The following is a 23,612-nucleotide window of genomic DNA, read 5'->3' on the forward strand; positions in this document are numbered from 1 at the left end:
AGCAATATTAGTTCATCTGGCTGCTGTAAAAAGCCTCCAAATCCACAGCCGCGAGAATCAGTAAAGACAAACCTTTGCTGGAAGCCGTCTGACTGCTGCAAGTTCCCATCCAGTGTCCGGTTCTTTCATCTCCAGACCAAGAATCCAGGGACTGGGTCCTGTGCTGTTGCATCCTGAAGGCATCCACTCCAAAGCTCTTCCTAAGGTACTGTGTGGGCTTGGATAAAACATACCCTATGTTTTGTGTGCATCCTGTGAGGCTGAGTGGGTGATTCGTGTGATTGGGAGTTTGCTCATACCACTTACCCCAGTCTAATGCTGGAACACACGTAGGGAGCCATCTGTGAAATACCTGAACACTTCCAACTAACTCTGAAGTTGCTACTTGTTGAAGATAGCCTTTGGAACTTTGACTTTCCTGCAACTGAACCCTATCTCAACCTGCCTACAGCTGGCTCCTAGACCACTAAGTCCCTCTTCTGCCTCTGAGCGAACTCGTGCAATAGACTAGGGACTGACTGGATAAGAAAGATTCTGTCTTGAAAGTATAACCAGTGTATAAGTACTTGTCAACGAGTTAGTGTTGTAACTGAATCCCTGCAATAGAAAAGTTGAAAAGTTAAAAAGTGTAAAGAAGTTATACCTTTTTTAAGTTACTGGTTGCTCTGTTAAAAAGTATATACGTTGATCTACTTACTCTGAATATTGTTCCACATTCTAAAAAGTAATGAGGTGTTACTGTTTTATCATTGCTTAATTAATGAGTGTAAACGCTTACCAATAGGGTTTATCTAGCTTAAACAGGGTGTCATTCTTAAAGTGTATCATAGGGTTTTGGTTTCCCTGATCTGTTCTCTACAGATCTAAAACAGTCGAAGTTAATACTGCTCTTTGAGCTGCTGCTAGCCCCTCTTAAAAGTATGTAGGTCTTACTCACCTTGATTAGCTGCTTGCTGCTCTTCTAATCTTGTAACCCTGGGTTGTGCTTTCCTAAATTGATGTGGTGCTATTCTAAAATAAAAAGAAATACAAAATTGAGGCGTGCCGGTGTGGTGAGGCGCTGGGTTAGAACTAAATTTGAAAAGACAAACTAAAGTCAATGCGACCCTTACAAACCAAATAAGATGGGGTTGCTGCACGAAAGAGGGACCAGCAGTCACCTCAAAAACTGCTAATAGATACAAACACTTGAAAAATGTCACCTCTAAATGATTGTGCAGCCCTAAGCGAATGGTAAATGTCCTATTCAAACTGAATGTGTAACTGGACAACAAATACAGTGAAACAAGAGTCCAAAGCAATAGATTCTTCAGTCAAAAAAACCGCTGTTGAAACAGATTATGAGTTGATGCAAAAAACAAGACTGCCGACACGTGTTTCGACCCAAAACAACGGGTCCTTTTCAAGGCAAGACGTATGTTATTCAAACTGAGTTGGAAATCCCAAGCCCTCCTTAGGGGCAGATATATGGTATATAAGTAGTTGATTCTCCTCAAGAATATAAACAGCAAATAACTGAAGCAGTCTCTGTTACTGATACATTGTGGTACATTCCCAGAACATGGGAGTTTGTTCAAGCGTTGCAACTGTATGTTCAGGGGCTAGTTCCCCACTGTGCCAGGCACAACACTGATTTTGTGAAGCGTTTGGACTCTGGCCACAATGGGGAACTAGCCCCTGAACAAACAGTTGCAACGCTTGAACAAACTCCCATGTTCTGGGAACGTACCACAATGTATCAGTAACAGAGACTGCGTCAGTTATTTGCCGTTTATATTCTTGAGGAGAATCAACTACTTTAGAATTGGCCCATATATATGCCCCTAAGGAGGGCTTGGGTTTTCTAACTCAGTTTGAATAACATACGTCTTGCCTTGAAAAGGACCCGTTGTTTTGGGTCGAAACATGTGTGGGTAGTCTTGTTTTTGCATCAACTCATAAAATCTGTTTCAACATTTGACTGAAGAATCTATTGCTTTGGACTCTTGTTTCACTGTATTTGTTGTCCAGTTACACATTCAATTTGAATAGGACATTTACCATTCGCTTAGGGCTGCGCTATTCTAAAATAGTTTCATAAAGTAATTGCTTACCTTCGAAACTGTATGATAAACCTCTTAAAAGTAAAACTAGCTATTGGGTTGCTGATAGTTATGTACCAATAGGTCAGTTACTTAGTTTGAAATACATTGTGTCTTAAGTGTAATAGAGTTGTGCTTTCCTTAATTTGCTTAGTGCATTCAAAAATAGTTATTGAGTGTTCATACTTATCATTGAGTATCTTGGGGTCCCTCCAGAAAGTATGAGTTTATTTTCTAGGTCTGAACTGAGTTCTAAAAAGTAACATTGCAAGGAGTATACTTCTAACAGGGTTGGTTTATTTGATTTCATAACTGAATGTCACTGCATGACTGATGGGATCAACTACCCCTGTAATACAGGTTGTATTCTAAAAGTTTATCTAACCTGGTCTTATTCCCCAAGAATAGTATTACTATTCCGAATGTATAACCTTAGGTTTGTCTCACCTTGACTTGCTTCTTGCTCCTCTAAATAAGGTTATACCTTGGTTTGCATACCGTCGGTATTGAGTATGTTTTTGATTGTCTTTATATGATGTTATAGTACTCGCCCAATAATTATCTCGATCTACTTGTATTTAAATAAACCCTTTATTTTTACAATACATCGTGTTTCTTTGGACCATATGTATGCTGCAATTTCTTTGTACCAACCTAAGGCCCTCTCTCCCTCCTGCCTGGCTGCTCGGTCCATGCTACCACGTTCTCAGCTGATACAGCCTTAAACTAAGAGTGGAGCTTATGTACTGCCTCCGATGTATTGATTAATGAAGCCCTTAGTTTGACTTATAAAAACTGTCCTAACAATAGCCACTTCAAAAGCAACTGATTACCTAATGTAAAGAATTGCCTTCTCAATACTTCCCAATGTGAAATTAAAAATGGTTAAAACAGGCTCTCATGCTCACTGATGTCCTCAGAGGGTAGGGAGATTAGTGCTGAAGGCTGGCTGTCTGGAGGAAGGAGTGTGGTCTACACAATCCAAAAATATCAAATCCAACTGGAAACACCACCTATCAAAATCACCCTGTTCTCTTAGCATAAAGGAACAAAAAGGTAAAACTACCTTTAAAATATTTAGTGTCAATTGGAATTGATCATGGTGCAAACGGCCAATTATTAATGTTTTCTGTCCATAGGTGGTGAGCTGATTGCCATAGGTAGGAGAAGGCTCCTCTATGCAGCTCAGTCATAAACAGTAGTTCTTAAATGAAAACCCTTTTTGATACTTTGGAGCCAAAAAATGCAATTTCAGATGCTTCAAAATCCAAGCAGAAAAAAGGAGTGATGTCCTCGCGCCTTTCCATAGGCTTGCACGGAGAGCGTGGTTCCAGCATGCTCCGAAGTTGTCCTTGAGCCTTGCCTCATCCAGATTCACAAAGCGCTTTCTGGCTGCCCCACGGGAGTCTGCTTTTTAGAGCATTGGAGTGTTTATCCAGGCAGTCCGCCCCCAGGTCGTCATGCCAACGATACGAAGTATCGCTGAGACTTGAAACACAGTTTACAGCACAGGGCCAACGGCATCAAGCCAAATTATCTCTAAACCTATTCATTCAACAATCTCCCTCATGTCTTGCCTAGCCCGGAAGCCTTGTAGTCCAGTTATTGTTAAAGGGTACATTCAGAACTATTTACTAAAACAAACTGAACAATTGGCAAACATCCTAGATCATTGCAGTGCAGCCCAGAAATATTGTTATTGTAGTGTACCTGTGTGTTCCAAAACAACTGGTGAATCTGGCTCAATGCCCAGACATTTAAATGGAACAAGAAAATCTTTTAATAACTCCAGATATATATGCACTGCATGAATACATTTCCATGCATTTTACTATATACATGCCATCACGCCTAAAGGCTGCACGGCTTGAGATACATCTCTGACATCTGGAACTATTGTGACCATAATGGCTATCTGTGACCAGTCACACTTAACACAATTACCCTGTCTCCTCCCCACCCCCATTGCAACCCCACCCAATGGCAACAGAACAAAGGGGGTAACCCATCCACTGTTATGACCCTCCCGATCCCTTGCTAATATGGCTAAGAGGGCCGATTTGCTCTGATGCCCAACATACATCGGTAAGTACTCGTAGGGCAAGTGAAGTCAGCTCTTATTCGTGTGTGCCTATGGTATTAACGAATATTTGATGCAACTTCAGATTTTAACTTTTTTGCTCACTCATGGTTATAAAGTCGATGGTTGGGTTATATGTGCTGTAGGCAAGGCAGGAGGTGTGAGGCCCAGCAGTGAAGACCCTTCAAGTAGGAGTAAGACTCCTCTTCAAGTTATGGTCCATGAAGGAATTGCACAGAAGTGAGGTTTGTTTTGGTAAATCTTCAGTATAGCTGGAAACATTTGATACTGAACATTACAGTTGCAGAGTATTACTTTTTAATATCATTCAACATTTTCTGAGCCATCTGGACAGAGGGTTACAAGTCGTGGTAAATTTGTATGCACTTACTTATGTAGGTGATCTCACCGAGCTCCCTGTCAGCCATGTGAATTAAATTGCGACCTCTGTATTTGAGATACGGGCTGATTGCTTTTGGGGGCTACTGCAGCGCTCCTCTAGGACACACAGATCTGTGTGCTTTCCACAAGAAAGTTTTTGGAAAAGATCAGCATACCCAGGACTTTGGTCAGTATTTTATTTTCCACAAATTACTTCATACTCTGGTTTCTCTTCAAACCGAATAAATCTTTCGCCTTTTCCACAAATGACTTCATGGATCCATGTACGGTTGTTTCAGGTATGCCTGTTGCGTGTAGATTATTGCACCGCAATCTAAACTCCAGCATGTCCTTTTTAGCTTTTGGTGCCGCAAGCTCCTTATGTGACTTGATTTTGGTGTTGTACTAGTCTGTCATGATCTCTGCTTCCAAAAGGTCAGGGTTTTCCCAACTCCCTTGGAAGCAGATCCATAACCCAGGTTCCGAGTGCCAACTAGTCCCAATTGGGACCTTTTGGACCCAGTCCTGGCGCCAGTGGCACCAGGCTCATAAATATGCCCAGTTCCAGCACTGGAAGCGCCGGGCTCATAATGCTTGGGTGGACTTACCTGCAGCAGACCATGCTGCTTACTTGCCTGCCAGTTGAGCCTCTGATCCTCTTCTGTTTGGAACTACTTTTCCTGTTGGGTGGGGCAGGAGCCACTCCCTAGATTCAGAACACTGGAACTCTTCTGGAAAGCAGGAACTCTTTTCTTACCTAGGCGTGGCTGTGGAAGGAGAAACCTAAGCACTACAGGAGGCTATTTAAACCACACCCGATGGATGAATCTTGCTTTGCGTTATTCTGCATCCTCTGCAGCAGAACGCTCATCGTGTCTTCTGCATCTGATCCTGGGCCTAAGGAAAAAGGCTTACCATCCTGAATCCAGTCTTCAGCAACACCTATAAAGACAAAGAACAGGTTAGCATTACGGTCTTCAGTGACAGCTCTTCACTTACCTGGTCCATCGGCTGTCACCAACGCCTCGCGCTGCATTCCGGCATCTGAAAGACAAAAGCTTACCAACTCTTCGCACGCTCCGGAGGCCTTCGGCGCTGCATCCCGCATCTGAAAGACAAAACAAGGTGCGTTTAAAGACATTGGGGAACTTTAATACTCACGTGCCATTACTCCTTTCCACATCTAACCCAGTGGGTATTCCGGCACCCTGCAGCCGCTCCGAACTTGTACCTGCAAAATAAAAAGACAGTTAGAGCGCATCGTGAAGCAGGCAACAAGCGCTTACTTACGTGCTTCCAGGCGCTTCTATTCATCACACGGGCTCCATCTTCAACTCACTTCAGCCCGTCATCCGCCATCGCCGGAACCCTGCAAAACAAGAAACATCATTACTAAAGACTTTAAAGACATTAGAATTACTCGAAACTTACCGTTCGTGCAGTAAACGACGGACAGCAGTCCTCTGAAGTCAAGAGGCCTGCTCCCCTTATCCAGTGAAGAAACTGGTTACAGCACCCTGCCCCGAGGCAGATGGAGAGCACGGCGTTCACTTACCTAAGGTGAGAGCGTTAACCTTTGGGGTTCTACAGGAGAAGAGAAAGGGAAGAAGAGAGAGACATTCAATAACCCAGTTCCTTAATCCCATATTTTCTATCTGTAGACATCTTATCCTTCAAGTCAGACATACAGTGCACAGAGGTCCAGCCCAAAGAGCCAGCCGTGTGTTACACATCACCTTTCAAGACCGGCGCCTCTACGGGAATCAGGTGAGCGTTACATAGTCTCCCTGAGTTTGTCTGCCACTTTTTGCTCAAATTCATTGAGTCATCAACGCAGCTGCTCCAGTTTTTGAGATGCCACAAATCTAGGTCTAAGTCCATCTTCTTGTTCGATACAAGAGACCAATAGTGTTCCTTAATTCCTTGAACCTATCCTTTAATCTGGGTTTATTTGCAGATTTTTTCCCCTTCTTTTCCTGGAGTTTTCCCCATCACTCATGACCTTCACCACTTGGTACCAATTGTAGAAGAAAGATTTGATAGATGAAAACCCCCCAGTAGTTTTTCTAAGTGAGGTTTGACCAATGGCACAACACTCCAAATCCCAGAGACTGTTCAAGGCGTTTTTATGGAAAGATCAATGGACCCCAAGGTTGTCCCCCTCTTCCATCTCAATACACCTCCTCGCTAACCCAGACGTCCATAGCCCCAGGTTAGTAAATGGCGTTTGTTTCACCCTGCGCATGCAAAAATGCTAAATGAACTCCGATCTTAACCTGATGGCCCTTGGCTTATATCACTAGGCTCCCTCAGGGACTACCTAACTTTCGTTATTCTAGCTAACTGTTAGTAATCTAATGTGTATGGGATCTGTGCCTTGCAGGTACCCTGCTTGAGTCCCTCATCTCCTCTCATACTTGCGCTCTGCCTCTCTTCCCCTCTCCTACAGTCCTTCCCTAATTTCTACCTTATCTTTTCCTCCTCTGTCCCTCCAATGTCTTTCATACCTTCTAGTGCTTGCCTCTGCCCATTATTACTCCTGTCTACTCTTTAATATTTCCCCTCCAAACTGCTACTCTTCCCGCCAAAATGCAACCACCACTCACACTGACCCCCTGCTTTCCTTCTCCAAACCACATTTGCCACACTTTAACGTACACTCTCTTGTTGGCCAGTACCAACTCTTCTCCTTTCATGCCCTCCCTAGTGCATGCAGTGCTGTGTTTGGTTGTTTATTTGAGTTGCTCTGCGGCTTAGACCCTTAAACTATAAAAACACGGGCAAGCATCTTGTCTAGGCAGTAGAGCATGAGACGAAGGTGGACTACTCAGAAATAAACTGGCATGGGAGGAGGGAGTGCGAATCGGGACCCTCTCGGCTGCGACCATCCACCTTGGGGGGTGGAGGGGTAGTATAGGCTCTGGATTTCTCCCTACTAGATTGCCCACCCCTGGCTAAGAGGAGTTTCTGTCCCCTCTTGGTGCGGCCAGTTTCCAGCAATCAAAGCTCCAGACAAGATATTTTTCAGAACATAGTAAATCTGACCAACTTGTTTCTATTTATTACTTGTATGCATGTAATGAATCTAGGTCCTTTTTATGAAGTGCCAGGAGGTTTTGTTCTTCATAACCAAACCCCTGTAACTAGTGATGGGACCATATACATTTTCATACCCATTAGTTGTCCGCTTTAATTTTTGTGATCTGTTTTATTGCAATTTGAATAGTATTTGCATGGGTTTTCTGAATCCTATAGGGTATGATGCTTAATGCATTTTAATGGATGGACTGTGGTTTGTAGGACCAATTTATTTGAGAAATGCCATCCCCCTTTTAAGTGTCATCTAGTGCTGCATGTTTACATGAAAATCTCTGAATGGTGTTCTCTATCAGTGATCTTGTGTTTACCATTATGTGCCATGTGCGTGGACCGTCCCAATGAATCCTTGATTCTCACTGACCTTTTAGAGTACACATTACAGCCCCTTTCACCTGCATAGTTGTAAACGACTAGTGTTTTGCGTATTGTACACCACGTCTCTCATATATTTCAGATGTGTTTATATGTGGTGGCTACAATGGTGACGAGATCCTTGGCGACCTCTGGAAGCTTAGTCTGCAAACCTTTCAATGGGTGAAGCTGCCTGCAAAGATGCCTGAGCCAGCTTATTTTCACTGTGCTGCTGTTACGCCCGTAAGTGTGTGGTTTTAAAACATTTTTGGCCCTGGTTTGCAAACCAAATATGGTCTGACTTGTTACTGTACCATTTGCAGATTGTTGATCTGCCATTGGTATGGCCCTTGTCGCACTGTTGGTTGTCTCGTTGCGCAGAAATGCATGGCTTTTGGTAGACCATAAACTGAAAATTGCAGAACAGAACCGTGTATATAAAACAGTACACCTTTTTTATTTTGTATGTGGGACTGCAAGCACAACTTTGAGCTTGTTAGACCAGATAACATGACATGAACACATCTGACTGCTCTCCAATGTTGTGAATTATGCCCTTTGCCATTAAGGTCATTTTGCACGTAGAGATTGTGTATTAATTGCATAATCTGGCAAGCCTATTTCTTACTATGTGGTCTGCAACCTGTGGCCCTCCAGATGTTTTGATTGCAAATCCCTTGATCCCTGACCATTGATTATGCTGGCTAAGGATGGTTGGAGTCCTAAACATCTGGAGATCCGAAGGTTGAAGACCATAGCAAAACTGACCGCATAGTTTGTTCTGTGGTGCCATATTGGGCTTTGTAAAACGTTAGTGCTGGGTGTCTGGCTAACTAACTTCACACGTTTTCTGGTATTCAATGTGCATGCCCATACCTACCAATTGCATCTGTGTAGTTTGCCATTGTATCTGCCCCTTGCATATGTTTAATTACTATTATGTGGAGTAGTGTTCAATGTCAGTCTTCTCTGAACTGCTAGAATGTCAAAGGTTTGTCCACTGGCAGCCTAGCCGTGACTTTGAAATCCCTCACCACCACAATCAAAGGAATACAGGTACTTGTAGATCATATCACTCATGTTCGTGCTACTTGAACTCATGCAGGAGCATGGTAAATATAACCAATGTTTTAAAATGCCATCCTGGATTCACTGGAAACGGAAATTGTGGTGCTGTTGCTACAAAGGTCCATGTAGGGAACAAACTACATATGAAAGCCCTGGTGTCTTAAGCGTGGAGGTGGTAATGGGCAGACTGGCAGCCAGCGATGAACATGGGGAGGTCGGTGTGAAGCAATGCTCCAGCAACATCAGAACTGGAGAATGGCTAATTTGGATGCAAAGCTAGAGTGTATGAAATCCATCCCTGCCTTTGCAGAAGATCTATTGGCAAATCATGTTATTGCTTTAAGATTGGGGAAACTGCTTGGTTCTAAAAGCATGTGAAGCAATGGATCAAAGGGGTGGGAGTGTTTGGGAGGGTGGAATTGTATTCACTCCCTGAAAAAAAAAAAAAAGTTGAAGTACTGCCCAAATGCAGCGCTGCATGGATACAAGTGCCTGATACGCTGTGTCCCCATTGTTTCTACTGGCTATACCTGGTGTGCATGCTACTAAACATTTGCTAACCCTGCCCCATGAAGCCAAGCAGGATCACCCATGATTTGCGGATGGGAGACGACATGTTTAATATATATTGTTTATTCCAGCCAACATTTTGAATCCCTAAAAATCTTTGATTGAACTTAATAAAATCAGCACTCTGCACAGGCTCTAACCAGTCAGCTAGTGTGTCTCTCGACCTAGCTGTGATCAAATTAAAACTTATAAACACAATCCATTTGCAGCAAATACTTAGCTTGGCATTTCCCTAGCAGTCTCCATCCGCAAACCAACCGAGGCAGATCCTGCTTAGGTTTCCAGTCGGCAGGGCCAGCAAATTATTAGTAGCATTCAGGGTGCCAGGGTGAAACACTGATTGTATTTGGCTTTACAGCCTGTATGGGCTTGACACTGCCGACCGTGAAGCTAAGCAGGATCAGCCTTGGTTGGTTTGCAGATGGGAGACTGCCAGGGAAATGCCAAATTTAGTGTTTGCTTCACATGGATTGTGCTTAAGTTTTTTTTTAAATTAATTTGATCACGGCTAGCTTGACACCCACTGAATGGCTAGACCAAGGGGAGGGTGCAGGTTTCAGAAATCCAGCTCAACACTTTGCTGTGCCAATAAGCATAGGTACTCTTATTGCATCATAAGAATAGATGTTGACCTTCTGCTTCCACAATCCCCTTTTGTTCTTTGCGCACAATCGTGGATCATAATTCACATTGCAGGTCCTTTATTTGTCAATGTTGTTGTTTGGACCCTATCTGGGTCAAAGCATAGTGACCTTTATTTTTTTTCTAACCCTGCCTACACAGTTTGGCTAATCTAATCTTAAGCCATTATTCGAGGGGATTGAGTCCTCCGACGTATTCCATATCTATGACAGATAATCACCACAGCTGTGCTGCTTCGGAAACTTTTTTCTGCGTCAATGACGTCGATGTGCCGTCGTCGAGGACCTCCTCCAACGTCATCCGATGTGATAAGTAGGACGCACGACGCCCGTAGCCTCGGTTCCGTTTTTTCCGAGAACGTGTTGCTTCGTGAATCTCGGTTACGCCTCGACTCTTTGGAGTTCTGTTCTTCTCGGTTCTTCGAACCTGTTCGTTTTTTTGTGAGAAAATCCTTTGTAAGAAGATGTCTTCTACTTCGTCTTCGACCCCGCGTCCGGGCTTCAAGAAGTGCGGGGAGTGTGGGTCCAAGATGTTGGTGACGGACTCGCACGACGCCTGCCTCTGGTGCCTCGGGGAGGCCCACGACACGGATGACTGTATCGACTGCCAGTCGCTCACGTCCAAAGCCTTACGGGAACGTAAGAAGAAGTTGTCGGTAGGTCGGGTGTCCAAGCCCCGGAAGTCGAAGTCTGCGGGGCTTTCGACGGATGATTCGAGAGGTCACTCTCCGCGTCGTCATCGGAAGTCTCGTGGGTCTCCTAGGAGTCGGTCTCGCCAATCCTCGGCCTCTTCGAGGCTTTCTCGGAAGCGCCGACAGCGGTCGTCTTCCAGGTCCTCTTCTGAGGACACTGCCCAGCACGTCACTTACCCCACCAGCCGTGCGACGCCGGAGGAATGGGCTTCCTTCGGGAAGAAAATGCTGGCGATTCTCGAGTCGCAGGGTACTAAGCCGTCCGCGCGCCCCGAGTGAGGTCGGCCGTGAGACATCGAGAGACACCGCTCGCAAGAGTGGTCAGCACGAGTCACGGGAGAGGTCCCGTTCGGACAAGGGGACTCGTTCTCGACGTACCCTTTCAGGTCCCGGTCCTCGACGCGTTCGAGACCGTGTGCACCTGTGATGTCTTCGAGGAAGACATTGACGCCTGAGGCGTCAACAGGCTTTCTCGAGGCTCCGGCTCCAAGGAAGTAGTCTAAGCCGTCGACGCTCAGGTCGTCGAAGGACACGCTCGGAGCTCCGGCTTCGAGGACTGTGACGATGCCGTCGATGCTGGCGGCGCTGCATCTGATGCCGATTTACTCGACGCCGATCCTCTCGGCGCCGGCGCCGATTCACTCTACGCCTTTCAAGGCTGGGGTGTCGGAGGTACCCCGTGGCACGGGGGAACCCCCTAGAAAGGCTCTGGTTAAGAGCAAGCACTCTCGGGTGCCTTCTTTTCACCACCTGGAATATATTTCGGAGGTGGATGAGGATTCTGATGGCCTGGTTCCTAGTCAGGTTCCAGATGAGATGGTCTCGGGCCATAGCCAATTTGACGATTTGAGGCAGTCGCTGCATGATGCCAGTGGACTGGAAACCTCTCCGGAGGTGGAGTTTTGTAGGCCTGAGCCTGGCTCTCATGCCGATTCCTCGTACCGGCGCCTTATCGCTAGGGTCTCCGAGTACTTGGGATGGTCTGCTCCCCCAGGGGAGTTTGTGCAGGATGATCTCACGGACATCCTTGATGTTAGTCCCCCCAACTGACCCGGTACTGCCGTTTCATATGGCTCTACAGAGAAGGGTGGCAGCGGCTTGGACTGCTCCGGAGAGTCTCCCGGCGGTGGGCAGGTCCTTGTCGCAAAAATACCGTCCAGCCAGTAGCGACCCCTGCTACTTGACCAGGCACCCCACTCCGGAGAGTTTGGTGGTGCAGTCGGCCACGGCCCCGGCAAAGCAGGCGTCGTACCCTACCATCCCTCCTGATGGGGACGACAAACGTTTTGAGGGGTGGGCGAAGAAAGTGTTTTCTTCGGGTGATATGGCGCTTCAGGCGGCCAACTCCATATGTGCCTTGTCTCGTTTCACAGACACTCTGTGGAACTGTGTTGCGTTAGCGGCTGAACATATTCCCGAAGGGAACGAACGGGATGGTTTCCTTGCTATGGTCCAGGATGGTAAGGACGCCATGTGTGAGTCCGTTCAGTCGGGTTTGGACATGGCTGAATGCGTCAGCAGGTCCATGGCTGCGAGCACCGTGATACACAGGTTTGCGTGGTTGCGGAAGTCGGGGTTTGCTCCTGATGTGCAGTCCCGGCTCCTCAACATGCCCTTTGACGGGGAACACCTTTTTGGCAGCAAGGCTGACGAGAGCCTTGAGAGGTTGCAGACCTCCAAAGCTGCAGCAAAGTCGTTGGGCGCTGCAGTTCGCCAACCTCAGCCTTTTCGTACTAGGGGACAGCAATGGAGGGGTGGTTCCTTTTGCTATTACTCGTCCTTCAGTAAAGCAAGAGGAGCTAGCAGTCACAGAGGCAAACGCAGGGGTACCAGAGGTGGACGTCAGGGTACCCGTGGTGCCAAGGCCGCTCGGGCAGTTGCCTCTTTGCCCTCAGGTAACGCCGCAGCCGCTTCCACTCAGTCATGAGGCCATGTCCCATGGTTCGCCGGTTGGGGGAAGGCTGGCGCAGCATCTTGTAGAGTGGCGTGCCATTACTTCAGATGTGTGGGTTCTGGAGATCATAACCAACGGCTACGGTCTTCCCTTTCGGCAGAGGCCTCACGACAATCCACCAGGGAACCTCTCTTTGAAGAGTAAAGATCCGCTCCTTGCGCAGGAAATTCAAGCCCTGCTGGAGAAAGGCGCCATAGAACTGGTGCCTGTAGCGGAGAGGAACAAGGGATGGTATTCCCCTTATTTTTTTATTTCGAAGAAAGACGGGGGATTGATACCCATCATGGACTTGCGCGGTTTGAACAAACTCCTCAGGAAGGACAAGTTCAAGATGGTTACTCTCTCTCAAGTCCTCCAGGCCCTTCAGCTTCAGGACTGGTTGGTGTCTCTCGCCCTCAAGGATGCTTACTTCCATGTGCCAATCCATCCCAAGCACAAGAAGTATCTGAGGTTCGCGGTTGGCGACTCGCACTTTCAGTTACGGGTCCTGCTGTTCGGATTGACCTCCGCCACAAGGGTTTTTACCAAGCTCATGGTGGTGGTGGCAGCGCATCTCAGGCAAGGGGGGATTCACGTCTACCCCTACCCGGACGATTGGTTGATCAGGGGGAGCTCTCCTGAGCAAGTCCTGGATCATCTGTCCGTCACCTGCCACTCCCTTCACAGGCTGGGCTTCTCCCTCAATTTAAAGAAGTCCCATTTGATGCCAACACAGCGGCTCCAGTACATCGGAGCAGTGCTCGACACTTCCCTGGGGCAGTGTTTTCCTCCCCAGGTGAGGGCTCTTCACATTCAGCAGATGGTGCACAAGTTTCAGCATGCCCAGACGGTCCCAGCGTTCGAGTTCTTGAGGTTGCTCGGCCTCATGACATCCTGCATTCTTCTGGTGCCAGAGGCTCGCCTGCGGATGAGATCTTTGCAGTGGGCACTCAAGATGCAATGGTCGCAGTCCTCCGGCAGGATGTCGGACCCGGTTCAGCTGCCGCCCTCGGTCGCCCAGGACCTTCTGTGGTGGGCCGTCGAAGGCAACCTGATGAAGGGGTCTCCGTTTTGGCTTCCCTGGCCGGAGGTGACGATCGTGACAGATGCATCCCTCACGGGATGGGGAGCCCATGCCAACTAGCTGACAGTCAGCGGTCGTTGGTCTCCGTCGGAGTCCAGACTCCATATCAATCTGTTGGAGCTGAGGGCCGTCAGGCTAGCCCTGAAGGCTTTTCTGCCGACTGTGCAAGGAAAGAATGTCCTGATCCTGACAGACAACACAGTGGCCATGCACTACCTCAACAAAAAGGAGGGGGGCATTGTCACTTCCTCTGTGCAGGGAGGCGATGCAGCTCGAGTTCTGGGCCATCCAGCAGGAAGTTTCGATCTCGGCAGTTCATCTCACGAGTGGGAGTTGGCTCAGGAGATTCTCCTGGAGATCTTTGCCCTTTGGGGGACCCCTCAAGTGGATCTCTTCGCCTCCAGTGTCAACCGGAAGTGCGAGAGGTTCTGCTCGTGGGATCTTCCTCCAAAAGGAGCGTTAGGAGACGCGTTCGTGGTGGAGTGGTCATTGCCACTGCTGTATGCGTTTCCTCCAGTCCCCGTCATCCCGCAAGTGCTGCGGAGGTTACGGAAGTTCGGTTCCCGGATGATCCTCATTGCTCCGGCGTGGGCTCGGAGGACGTGGTACCCGGACCTTCTCACCTTGTCCATCTGTCCTCCACATCGTCTTCCCTACCGAGACGATCTGCTCTCACGGGAGGGAGGGTCAGGTTCTCCATCCAGAGGTCAGATCCCTCAACCTTCACGCTTGGCTTCTGAAAGGTTGAGGTATAAGGATTGGGACCTCCCTGAAGACGTGATGGAGGCGTTGCTCTCGGCCCGACGGCCAGCAACAAAGTCTCTGTACCGTTGGCGTAAGTTCTGCGACTGGTGCAGAGTTCAGAATGTGGATCCTTTTGCATGCGACATCCCCATGGTTCTGTCCTTTTTACTTTCTTTGGCCCACAGGGGCTTGCAAGTGGGTACCATTAAAGGTTACCTGGCGGCGCTGTCCATCTTTAAGCGCTCGTCTGAAGAGTGTTCCTACTTTAAAATCCCTTTAATTTCAGTTTCTGAAAGGGCTCACTAATGTGTTCCCTCCGTCACCTTTCCTGGTGCCCGGTTGGGATTTAAACCTTGTTCTCAGGTTTCTAATGGGTGCTCCCTTTGAGCCTATGCACTCTTGTCCTTTGAGACTGTTGACTCTTAAAACTGTATTTTTAGTTGCGGTCACTTCCGCTCGCAGAGTGAGTGAGTTACAGGCACTTTCAGTTAAGCCTCCCGTCACTGTTTTCCATAAGGACAGGGTTGTCCTTAGAGTCCGTCCTTCTTTTCTTCCGAAGGTAGTGACTGAATTTAATTTGGCCCAGAAGGTTGTTCTTCCGGCATTCTACCCTCCTCCGCATCCTGGTAAGGAAGAGGAGAGGCTCCATAGGCTTGATCCTAGGAGAGCTTTAAGCTTCTATGTTTCACGCATGTACCGGGTCAGAGTGGACGATCAACTCTTTATTGGTTACGCTGGAAAGCGTTTGGGACAAGCTGTGACGAAACAGACTTTGTCTCGCTGGATTATTTTGGCCATCTCGGAGTGTTACCGCTTGGCGGGTAAGGACCCACCGGCTGGCCTGCGGGCCCATTTTACCAGGGGTATGGCTGCATCTACTGCCCTGCAGAGGGGTGTTCCTATTCGCAACATCTGTGATGCAGCCACCTGGGCTTCAGTACATGCATTTGTACGTCACTATTCCCTCGATTCCATCCGAGGACAGGATCTGGCCTTTGGCAAGGCGGTCCTTTGCTCTGCTATTTGATTGGCAATTCTAAATTTTGATTCTAAATTCTTTCCCTCCTCCTTGCTCTGGTACTGCTTTGGGAGTCTGTCATAGATATGGAATACGTCGGAGGACCCAATCCCCTCGAAGAACAAGTTACTTTCTTACCTGGTAACGTTCTTTCGATGGGATGGTCCGACGACGTATTCCATATCGCTCCCGCCCTACCTTCCCCACTGCAGAATTTCTTTTGCGATTGCAGCTTACGTTCCGCAAGGCTTTGTGTCTGACTGGCAGTAGACTAATGTCACACGTTCTGGGGGAAAAAACTACAACTGAGGCTACGGGCGTCGTGTGTCCTACTTATCACATCGGATGACGTCGGAGGAGGTCCTCGACGACGGCACATCGACGTCATCGATGCAGGACGCAGACGCCGAAAAAAGTTTCCGAAGCAGCACAGCTGTGGTGATTACCTGTCATAGATATGGAATACGTCGTCGGACCATCCCATCGAAAGAACGTTACCAGGTAAGAAAGTAACTTGTTCTTTTCATCCTTTTTTAAAAGGAAATCTTCAATAACTGGGTGGTTTACTTATTGCTTGGTGTGTTGTGTATAGGGTAGCAGTTCTGTATGCTGTCTGCAATGCTTTCTTCTGAGTTATGTAGTCTGTAGCACATGTCTGAAATAGTTTGTATTTGTGGAAGGTGCTCGAGCAAATTTGTTAACACTGGGTAATTGGGTAGTTCAAATGGGATATCGTAGCACATACACCAGGATCAATTTGCTTTTTCCATTGGCTAGACGTAATTGACTCTTGTGCAAGTAAGAAATGGTGCACAGTGTCAATCTTGTTTACAGTTGTGAAGGTTGGTACTTTAGTTCTGTATGATGCCAAGATCTCATATTATGCATCTGTGAGACTTGTTGGTATTTTTAGTTTGCTTAAGTGTGACATTTTAGGCATCATGTGTGTCACTTTACTGCAAATGTGCAAAATGCGTATCTCTATGTACTTGTGTACATTTTGAAAATTACCGTTTTATGCAGCAATTAGAACGAATGAAGGAGGCTCTGGGAATTGACCACTTGCCACTAGTCACGGTGCTCCTCCTGCATCCCATCACAATACATCTTTCTAGTTTACCCAGCAAGTTTCTATAAAGTTGTCTTTGATGTTTTCAGATTTGTTGAGAATATGGGTTGGTGCTTCACTCATCCACTTAACACCATCAACAACTTCGAATGGATTGTGTCCTCCCACGTATTCCTCATCTTCTGATAAATCGTTACCTCCAGCTTCACTGTTTTGGAAAAAATTTCTCTCGGCAGAGAGTGCTGTGCTCGAGGTCGTGGCGTCGATTGTCCCTCGACGGACTCTGTACTCTGTCAACATCACCGATGGTATAGATAGCTCGAGCCGCGCCCGTTGTTTAAGTTCCGGTTTTCCGATCGCTTCGCTATCAAGAACGGCGCGTTTGAGATTTTCTGTGAAGAAAATATCGTCGTCTTCGACTCCTTCGACACCCAAGACTGGGTTCAAGTAGTGCGTAGATTGTGGATCAAAAATGTCGATCACGGATCCTCACCGGATTTGTCTCGGTTCCAGTCACCGGACCGACGACTGTGGTTCCTGCCAATCCATGACCGAGAAAGCTCTTCGTGAGAGGAGAGGTAAACTGTCGGAGGGAAGCCTCTAAGAAGGCTACGTCCAAAAAACATAAGAAAGCGACTGATTCGAAGAGATCTCGATCTAGGAGTAGATCAAGAGATCAAGAGACTTCTTTCTCGTCCAAAAAAATGAAGACCTAGATCTCCCTCATCTTCCGAATCGACCGAAGAAATTCGATGTCCGACAAAATCGGATTCTCCCAGAAAATGGGAAGAATTTCGTAAAAAGATGATGGAGGTATTCGAGAATGCAGCCCGACCCCCTCAAATGAACCTCGGAAGAGCCATACCCCTAAGGTCGCTCCATGGACGACAAAGGGAAGTCTAAGACTACCTTGGTAAAAACCGGTAGTGTTGAGGATACTCGAAAAACTCCAGTCGACGACAAGTCGTCGAGGACTCTTCGCGAGTCGAGCACCTCTCCGGTGCCATATAAAAAACATAAGTCGTCGAAGGCTTCGACTTCATCGACGCCATCAGCGTCAACCGTTTCGGCATCGAAACCAAAAATAACCTCAACGCCTGTATCAAAGTCATCTTCAAAGTCATCGAGGATTCCTTCGACCACTTCGAATGATTTTTCCAATCCTTCGACGCGTATGGTAGAGGAAGAAAGAAGATTTACTGCGTTGCCCAGGTCAGACTTTAATTCCATGTCCTCAATTTATGAGGAATCTGGCTCGGAGGAAGAGGAAGTCACTCCCTTTGGAGTTTCATATGGCACAAAACAAGTTCATGAGGAACTCCTTTATCAAGAGTCCAAAATGAGACCTAAGTGACACTACATTCTGCCAGTGGAAGTGACACCTCCCCAGAATTAGTTTGCCAGACCTGATCCTGCAGAACATGCAGACTCAGGGTACAGGAGTCTTATGACCAGAGTAATTGAGTATATGGGTTGGGGTAACGCTTCACCCGTTTTTGAACAAGATGACATGACGACTATAATTGTCAGAGGTCCTCAAAAAGATCCAGTTCTCCCCTTTCACAGGGCTCTTCAGAGGAGGGTGGAGAAAAACTGGGAAAAGCAGAAATACAGACCAGCTGGTACAGATCCTGAATACTTAAACAGGCATCTGACTCCAGAAAGTCTAGTTATTCAGGCAGCATCCACATCAAAGCAAACTGCATATCCCACCATCCCTCCAGATAGAGAGGATAAAAAAGTTGATGCCTGGGTACGTAAAGTTTTCACTTCAGGCCGTATGGCCCTTAAATCGACAAATGTCACCTGTACCCTGGCCAGGTTTACCCATACCCTGTGGAACTGTATTTCGGCGGCGGCTGAGCACATTCCGGAAGGCGAGGAAAGGGAAGGCTTCCTGAATATAGTCAAAGACGGGAAGGAGGCAATGGGAGAATGTCTCCAGTCTGGACTGGATACTGCTGATAGTATCAGCAGATCCATGGCTGCAAGCATTGTGCTCCGCAGATTTGCGTGGTTGAGGAAGTCAGGGTTTGCACCAGACGTGCAAGCCAGACTCCTCAACATGCCCTTTGATGGCTCGAGGCTGTTTGGCAGTAAGGCTGATGAAAGCCTAGAAAAACTTCAGACCTCGAAAGTGGCAGCTAAATCGCTTAGTGCCTCCATGCGCCAGCCTCTAAAACCCTATTCCAGCTCATCTTCCTGGAGGGGTTGTTCTTTTCGTTACTACTAATTTGGTAGAGGAAGAGGACAGGCTTCTCAAAGGAGCAAAAGAAACTTCCCTCGGGAGGAAGAGGTCAAAATCGGCCTCAGGAGCGGCATCTGTACCCTCAGCCACTCCTGCAGCCGCCTCCAAATCCGTCTGAGACCATGTTGCACAAAACACCAGTGGGAGGCAGGATACCTCAGCATCTGAAGGAATGGCTGGGCATTACCTCAGATGCTTGGGCACTGGAAACAGTAGCTCAAGGTTACTGTCTCCCCTTCCAAAAAAGGCCTCAGAATCGTCCACCGGGAGCCAACTCCGTAAAAACCCAAGACCCGCTCCTGTTGCAGGAAATTTTAACCCTGCTAGAGAGGTGCCATAGAACAGGTACCTGTAGCGCGGAGGAACAGGGGTTGGTACTCCCCGTATTTTCTCATCCCGAAAAAGGACAGAGGACTGAGACCCATCTTGGACTTAAGAAACTTGAACAAGTTCCTCAGGAAGGACAAGTTCAAGATGGTCACTCTTTCTCAGATCCTTCAGGCTCTCCAACTCCAAGATTGGTTGGTATCATTGGACCTTCGGGATGCTTACTTTCATGTGCCAATCCATCCAGAGCACAGAGTACCTGAGGTTCGCGATTGGCAACTCATCAGTTTCGGGTTCTGCCATTCGGGTTGACCTCCGCCCGAGGGTTTTCACCAAACTGTTGGCAGTTGTGGCAGCGAGTCTCAGGAGAGGGGGTATTCACATCTACCCCTACCTGGACGACTGGTTGATAAGAACAAGTTCTTCAAAACAAGCTCAGAAACATCTTTCGATCACTTGCCACTTCCTCCACAAATTGGGCTTCTCCCTTAATTTCAAGAAGTCCCATATGATACCATCCCAAAAGCTCCAGTTTATCGGAGCAGTCTTGCATACTTCCTCGGGAAAAGCCTCGCCTCCCGTAGTGAGAGCTCTCCACATCCAGCAGATTCGTAATGAAGTTCCAGAATGCCCATCGTCTACCGGCCTTCGATTTTTTCAGGTTGCTTGGCCTCATGGAATCCTGCATTTTCCTAGTACCAGAGGCCAGGTTGAGAATGAGATCCCTTCAATGGGCACTCAGAACTCAGTGGTCCCAGTTCTCAGGGAATATGTCGGATCTTCTGCAAGTCCCGAGCGCATTTGCTCAGGATCTTCTATGGTGGGCTTGCAACGACAACATTCTCAAGGGAGAATCTTTTTGGCAACCATGGCCGGAGATAACGGTAGTGTCCATCTGCTCTCCAATACGTCTTCCACAAAGAGAGGATCTTCTCTCGCAAGAGGAAGGTCGGGTTCTCCATCCAGAGGTCAAGACACTCAACCTTCACGCATGGTTTCTGAGAGGTTGAGATACAAGGATTGGGATCTTCCGGATGACGTAATGGGAGTCTTGCTTTCGGAACAGGTTTAGTAACTGGTGCAAAGATAAGGATGTGGACCCTTTTCAATGTGGCACTCCAGTAGTGCTCTCTTTTCTATTACACCTAGCCAATCTGGGACTCCAGATAGGAACAATAAAAGGATACCTTGCTGCGATGTCCATAATCGAGCGCACCTTGGAAGAGGTTTCATATTTCAAAATACCATTAATCATTCAATTCTTAAAAGGGCTTACTAACGTATACCCTCCAGTACCTTTTCATGTCCCAACTTGGGATTTAAATTTGGTACTAATATGTTTGACTTGCATACCTTTTGAGCCTCTGCACTCCTGTCCATTGAGGCTTCTAACACTAAAAACTGTACTTGTGGCCCTGTCATCAGCCCGCAGGGTTAGTGAACTTCAGGCCCTCTCATGCAAACCACCATATACTGTTTTTTTTTATAAGGTAAACCTTCCTTTTTACCAAAGGTAGTTTCGGACTTCCATTTGTCAGAGAAAATTATACTACCAACATTTTATCCTCCTCCTCATTTGGGCAAGGAAGAGGAGAGACTGCATAGACTAGATCCCAAGAGGGCTCTTAGTTTTTACATCACAAGGATGTCTAAATTACGACAAGATGGCCAACTGTGTGTGGGTTATACTGGTCATAAACTGGGATTATCAGTAACAAAACAGACCATATCCCGCTGAATCATTTTGGCCATAATTGAATGCTACAGATTGGCAGGAAAAAACCCACAAGATGGGCTTCGAGCCCATTCTACTGCGGCTCTAAAGAGGGGGAGTTCCGGCAGCAGATATTTGTTCAGCTGCAACTTGGAAAACAATGCATACTTTTATCAAGCATTACTGCTTGGATACTGCCTCCTCCAATGAGGGGTTATTTGCCAAGGCAGTTCTGCATTCTGTCCATGAAAATTGTAATTAGTACTCCCACCTCCAAAATTTCCACTGCTATGGGAGTCTATCAGAAGATGAGGAATACCTGGGAGGACACAATCCATTCGAAGAACAAGTTACTTACCAACTGTAACGTTCTTTCGACTGGATGTTCCTCCCACGTATTCCTCATCGACCCTCCCATCCTACTCCACAGTACAGTTTACGTTTTCTTACACTTTCCTCTCACAAAGAATGTATCTGTCATGGGGCACGCCTGGGTGTTCCTCTTATATGTTCATCGAAAAACTGGAACTGAAGCAACGGGCGCGGCTCGAGTTATTTATACCATCAGTGACGTCGACAGAGTACGGAGTCCGTCGAGGGACAATCGACGCCACGACCTCGTGCACAGTGCCCTCTGCCGAGAATTTTTTTTTTTCCGAAGCAGCGAAGCTGGAGATAACGATTTATCAGACGTTGAGGAATACGTGGGAGGAATATCCAGTCGAAAGAACGTTACAGTTGGTAAGTAACTTGTTCTTCTGCTCAACACAGCGCATTAATATTAGTAAACTTGACTGAAACTAAAGATGTGATGAGTGGAGGTATAGTCGCCCGTTAATTGGAAAGAGTGATACGGATCACCTAGGCACAAATCCTAGCTTCTGTGCCTGACCAACTTGTGTGATCCTGTGCAAATCACTTTATCACATAGGGCAGAATTTTCCTTAGCTTCCAAAATGGGTCACCTAAAAGTGATTACTTTCAGTTTGCACTTTAAAAACAAACATGCTGAATTTTGTATTGGCCATAGCAGGCTTTAACAGTCATAAAATGACAGTACTCAGTAAATTGGTGCTGCGTTAGTCCTTATGAGGTTTTACCTTGCAAATGGTGACCATGCATAGTGCAAGAGGCTTAGACTGATATGACATGGCACTGCCTCGACATATCTAATTATAGTAGAACAAGGCATATGAGAAATTATTTAGTGTACTATAGCGACCTGGCATAGCGACCTGGCATGTCAAGCTTTAACCGATATGAAATGGCAGCAAATGGCATATGAAAGCAGTGTGCCGGGCATATGACGGTTCTGCTGGGGGCATCATGGCTGCACATATTACATCTTAAGGCAGCACGATTGATATATGCTTGGAAATCTCAGTTGTGTCTGCTTAAGCACCATTTTTTTTCATTTCATTAACCTTAAATTTATTGGGTGATAATTTCACAATCCCTTTGACATCAGCAGGGCCAATTTCCATATAACATATCGTCCTGTGAGATGAGACAAGAGGAGTGTTTAAGATGTTGTAAAATTCTGCATCTAGATGCAACGCTGTTTAGAAATTTAAGAAATGCGGCAGTGAAAGCTGAATGTTGGCTCACAGGTACTAGGACAGTATTAACACCTTTTGAAATATAGTAAAAGAATTATGTGATCAGACATTTAAATGCAAGCAGACAGAGGTGAATCCACATCAACCCCTTCCTTTAGTAATTATTCTGCCAAGTGGGGTCTACTGAGGTATGTCAAGGTGAGACGTAATAAATACCAGATTGATGTTGTATTGAGCATTAATGGCGAGAATGATTCCTTACTATTATAATAAGCATAGCAAGGGTATAATGTATATAGCTCTTCTCCTAACAATAGAATTCCTTTTGCAATTCTGCTCAGTACAGATTGTGTTAAATGAATTTTTAGCTTTGATTATTAAGAGGACGAGCAGCGACGCCAGCATCACCTTCCAGGACAGCCGGAGCACCGATGAAGCCTTGCAGCTGTGCGGACCCAATTTTCGTCGACACCGAAGATCCGTGCAGGACAACTTCCTCCCTTGGGCTCGAGGGACCAACTAGCCTCAACCTGCTTCATTTTGGCTCATCCCCAGACTTTCTGAGACATTCGTAGGCTGCAGAATCCCAATGCCCGAGGATCCCTGAACATAACTAAGTGCATTGTCTTGCCGAGAACGAATCCAGCCAAAACTTTGTGGGCACCTTCAAGGACATCCAGAAGCAGGAATTCTTCAACCAGATTCCCTTCAACAGAGTCCAGGACCATGAAAACCCCAACCGGATCTATTTGTTTCTCTTTGGCGCTAAGAAAAAGGTGCCAAAACCACAAAGAGCTGCTGAATCATAAGGAATCCATTTCTGCAGTGTACCTCTCCAGAGTGCTCCAGCAGAAGCCTGCCAGACAGCCTCCCTTTCGTCACCACGACCAAGGACCAAGAACAAGGGCCTGCTTCATTGCATCAGGAAGGCATCCAACTGGAACCTCATCAAT

General features: G+C 46.8%; 1 protein-coding gene across 3 annotated transcripts in view; it reads left to right on the forward strand.

Annotated features, from left to right (window-relative positions):
• KLHDC10 (kelch domain containing 10) overlaps positions 1-23,612 on the forward strand; it is a 345,723-nt gene that overhangs the window by 313,541 nt on the left and 8,570 nt on the right. For all 3 annotated transcript variants that reach the window (XM_069629599.1, XM_069629601.1, XM_069629600.1), the window contains one exon: positions 8,096-8,235. In XM_069629599.1, the coding sequence (XP_069485700.1) occupies positions 8,096-8,235 (140 nt within the window). The remainder of the gene's footprint in view (positions 1-8,095; positions 8,236-23,612) is intronic.

This window comes from Ambystoma mexicanum, chromosome 12 (genome assembly GCF_040938575.1).
Source record: "Ambystoma mexicanum isolate Mex_15411 chromosome 12, UKY_AmexF1_1, whole genome shotgun sequence".
NCBI lineage: Eukaryota > Metazoa > Chordata > Amphibia > Caudata > Ambystomatidae > Ambystoma > Ambystoma mexicanum.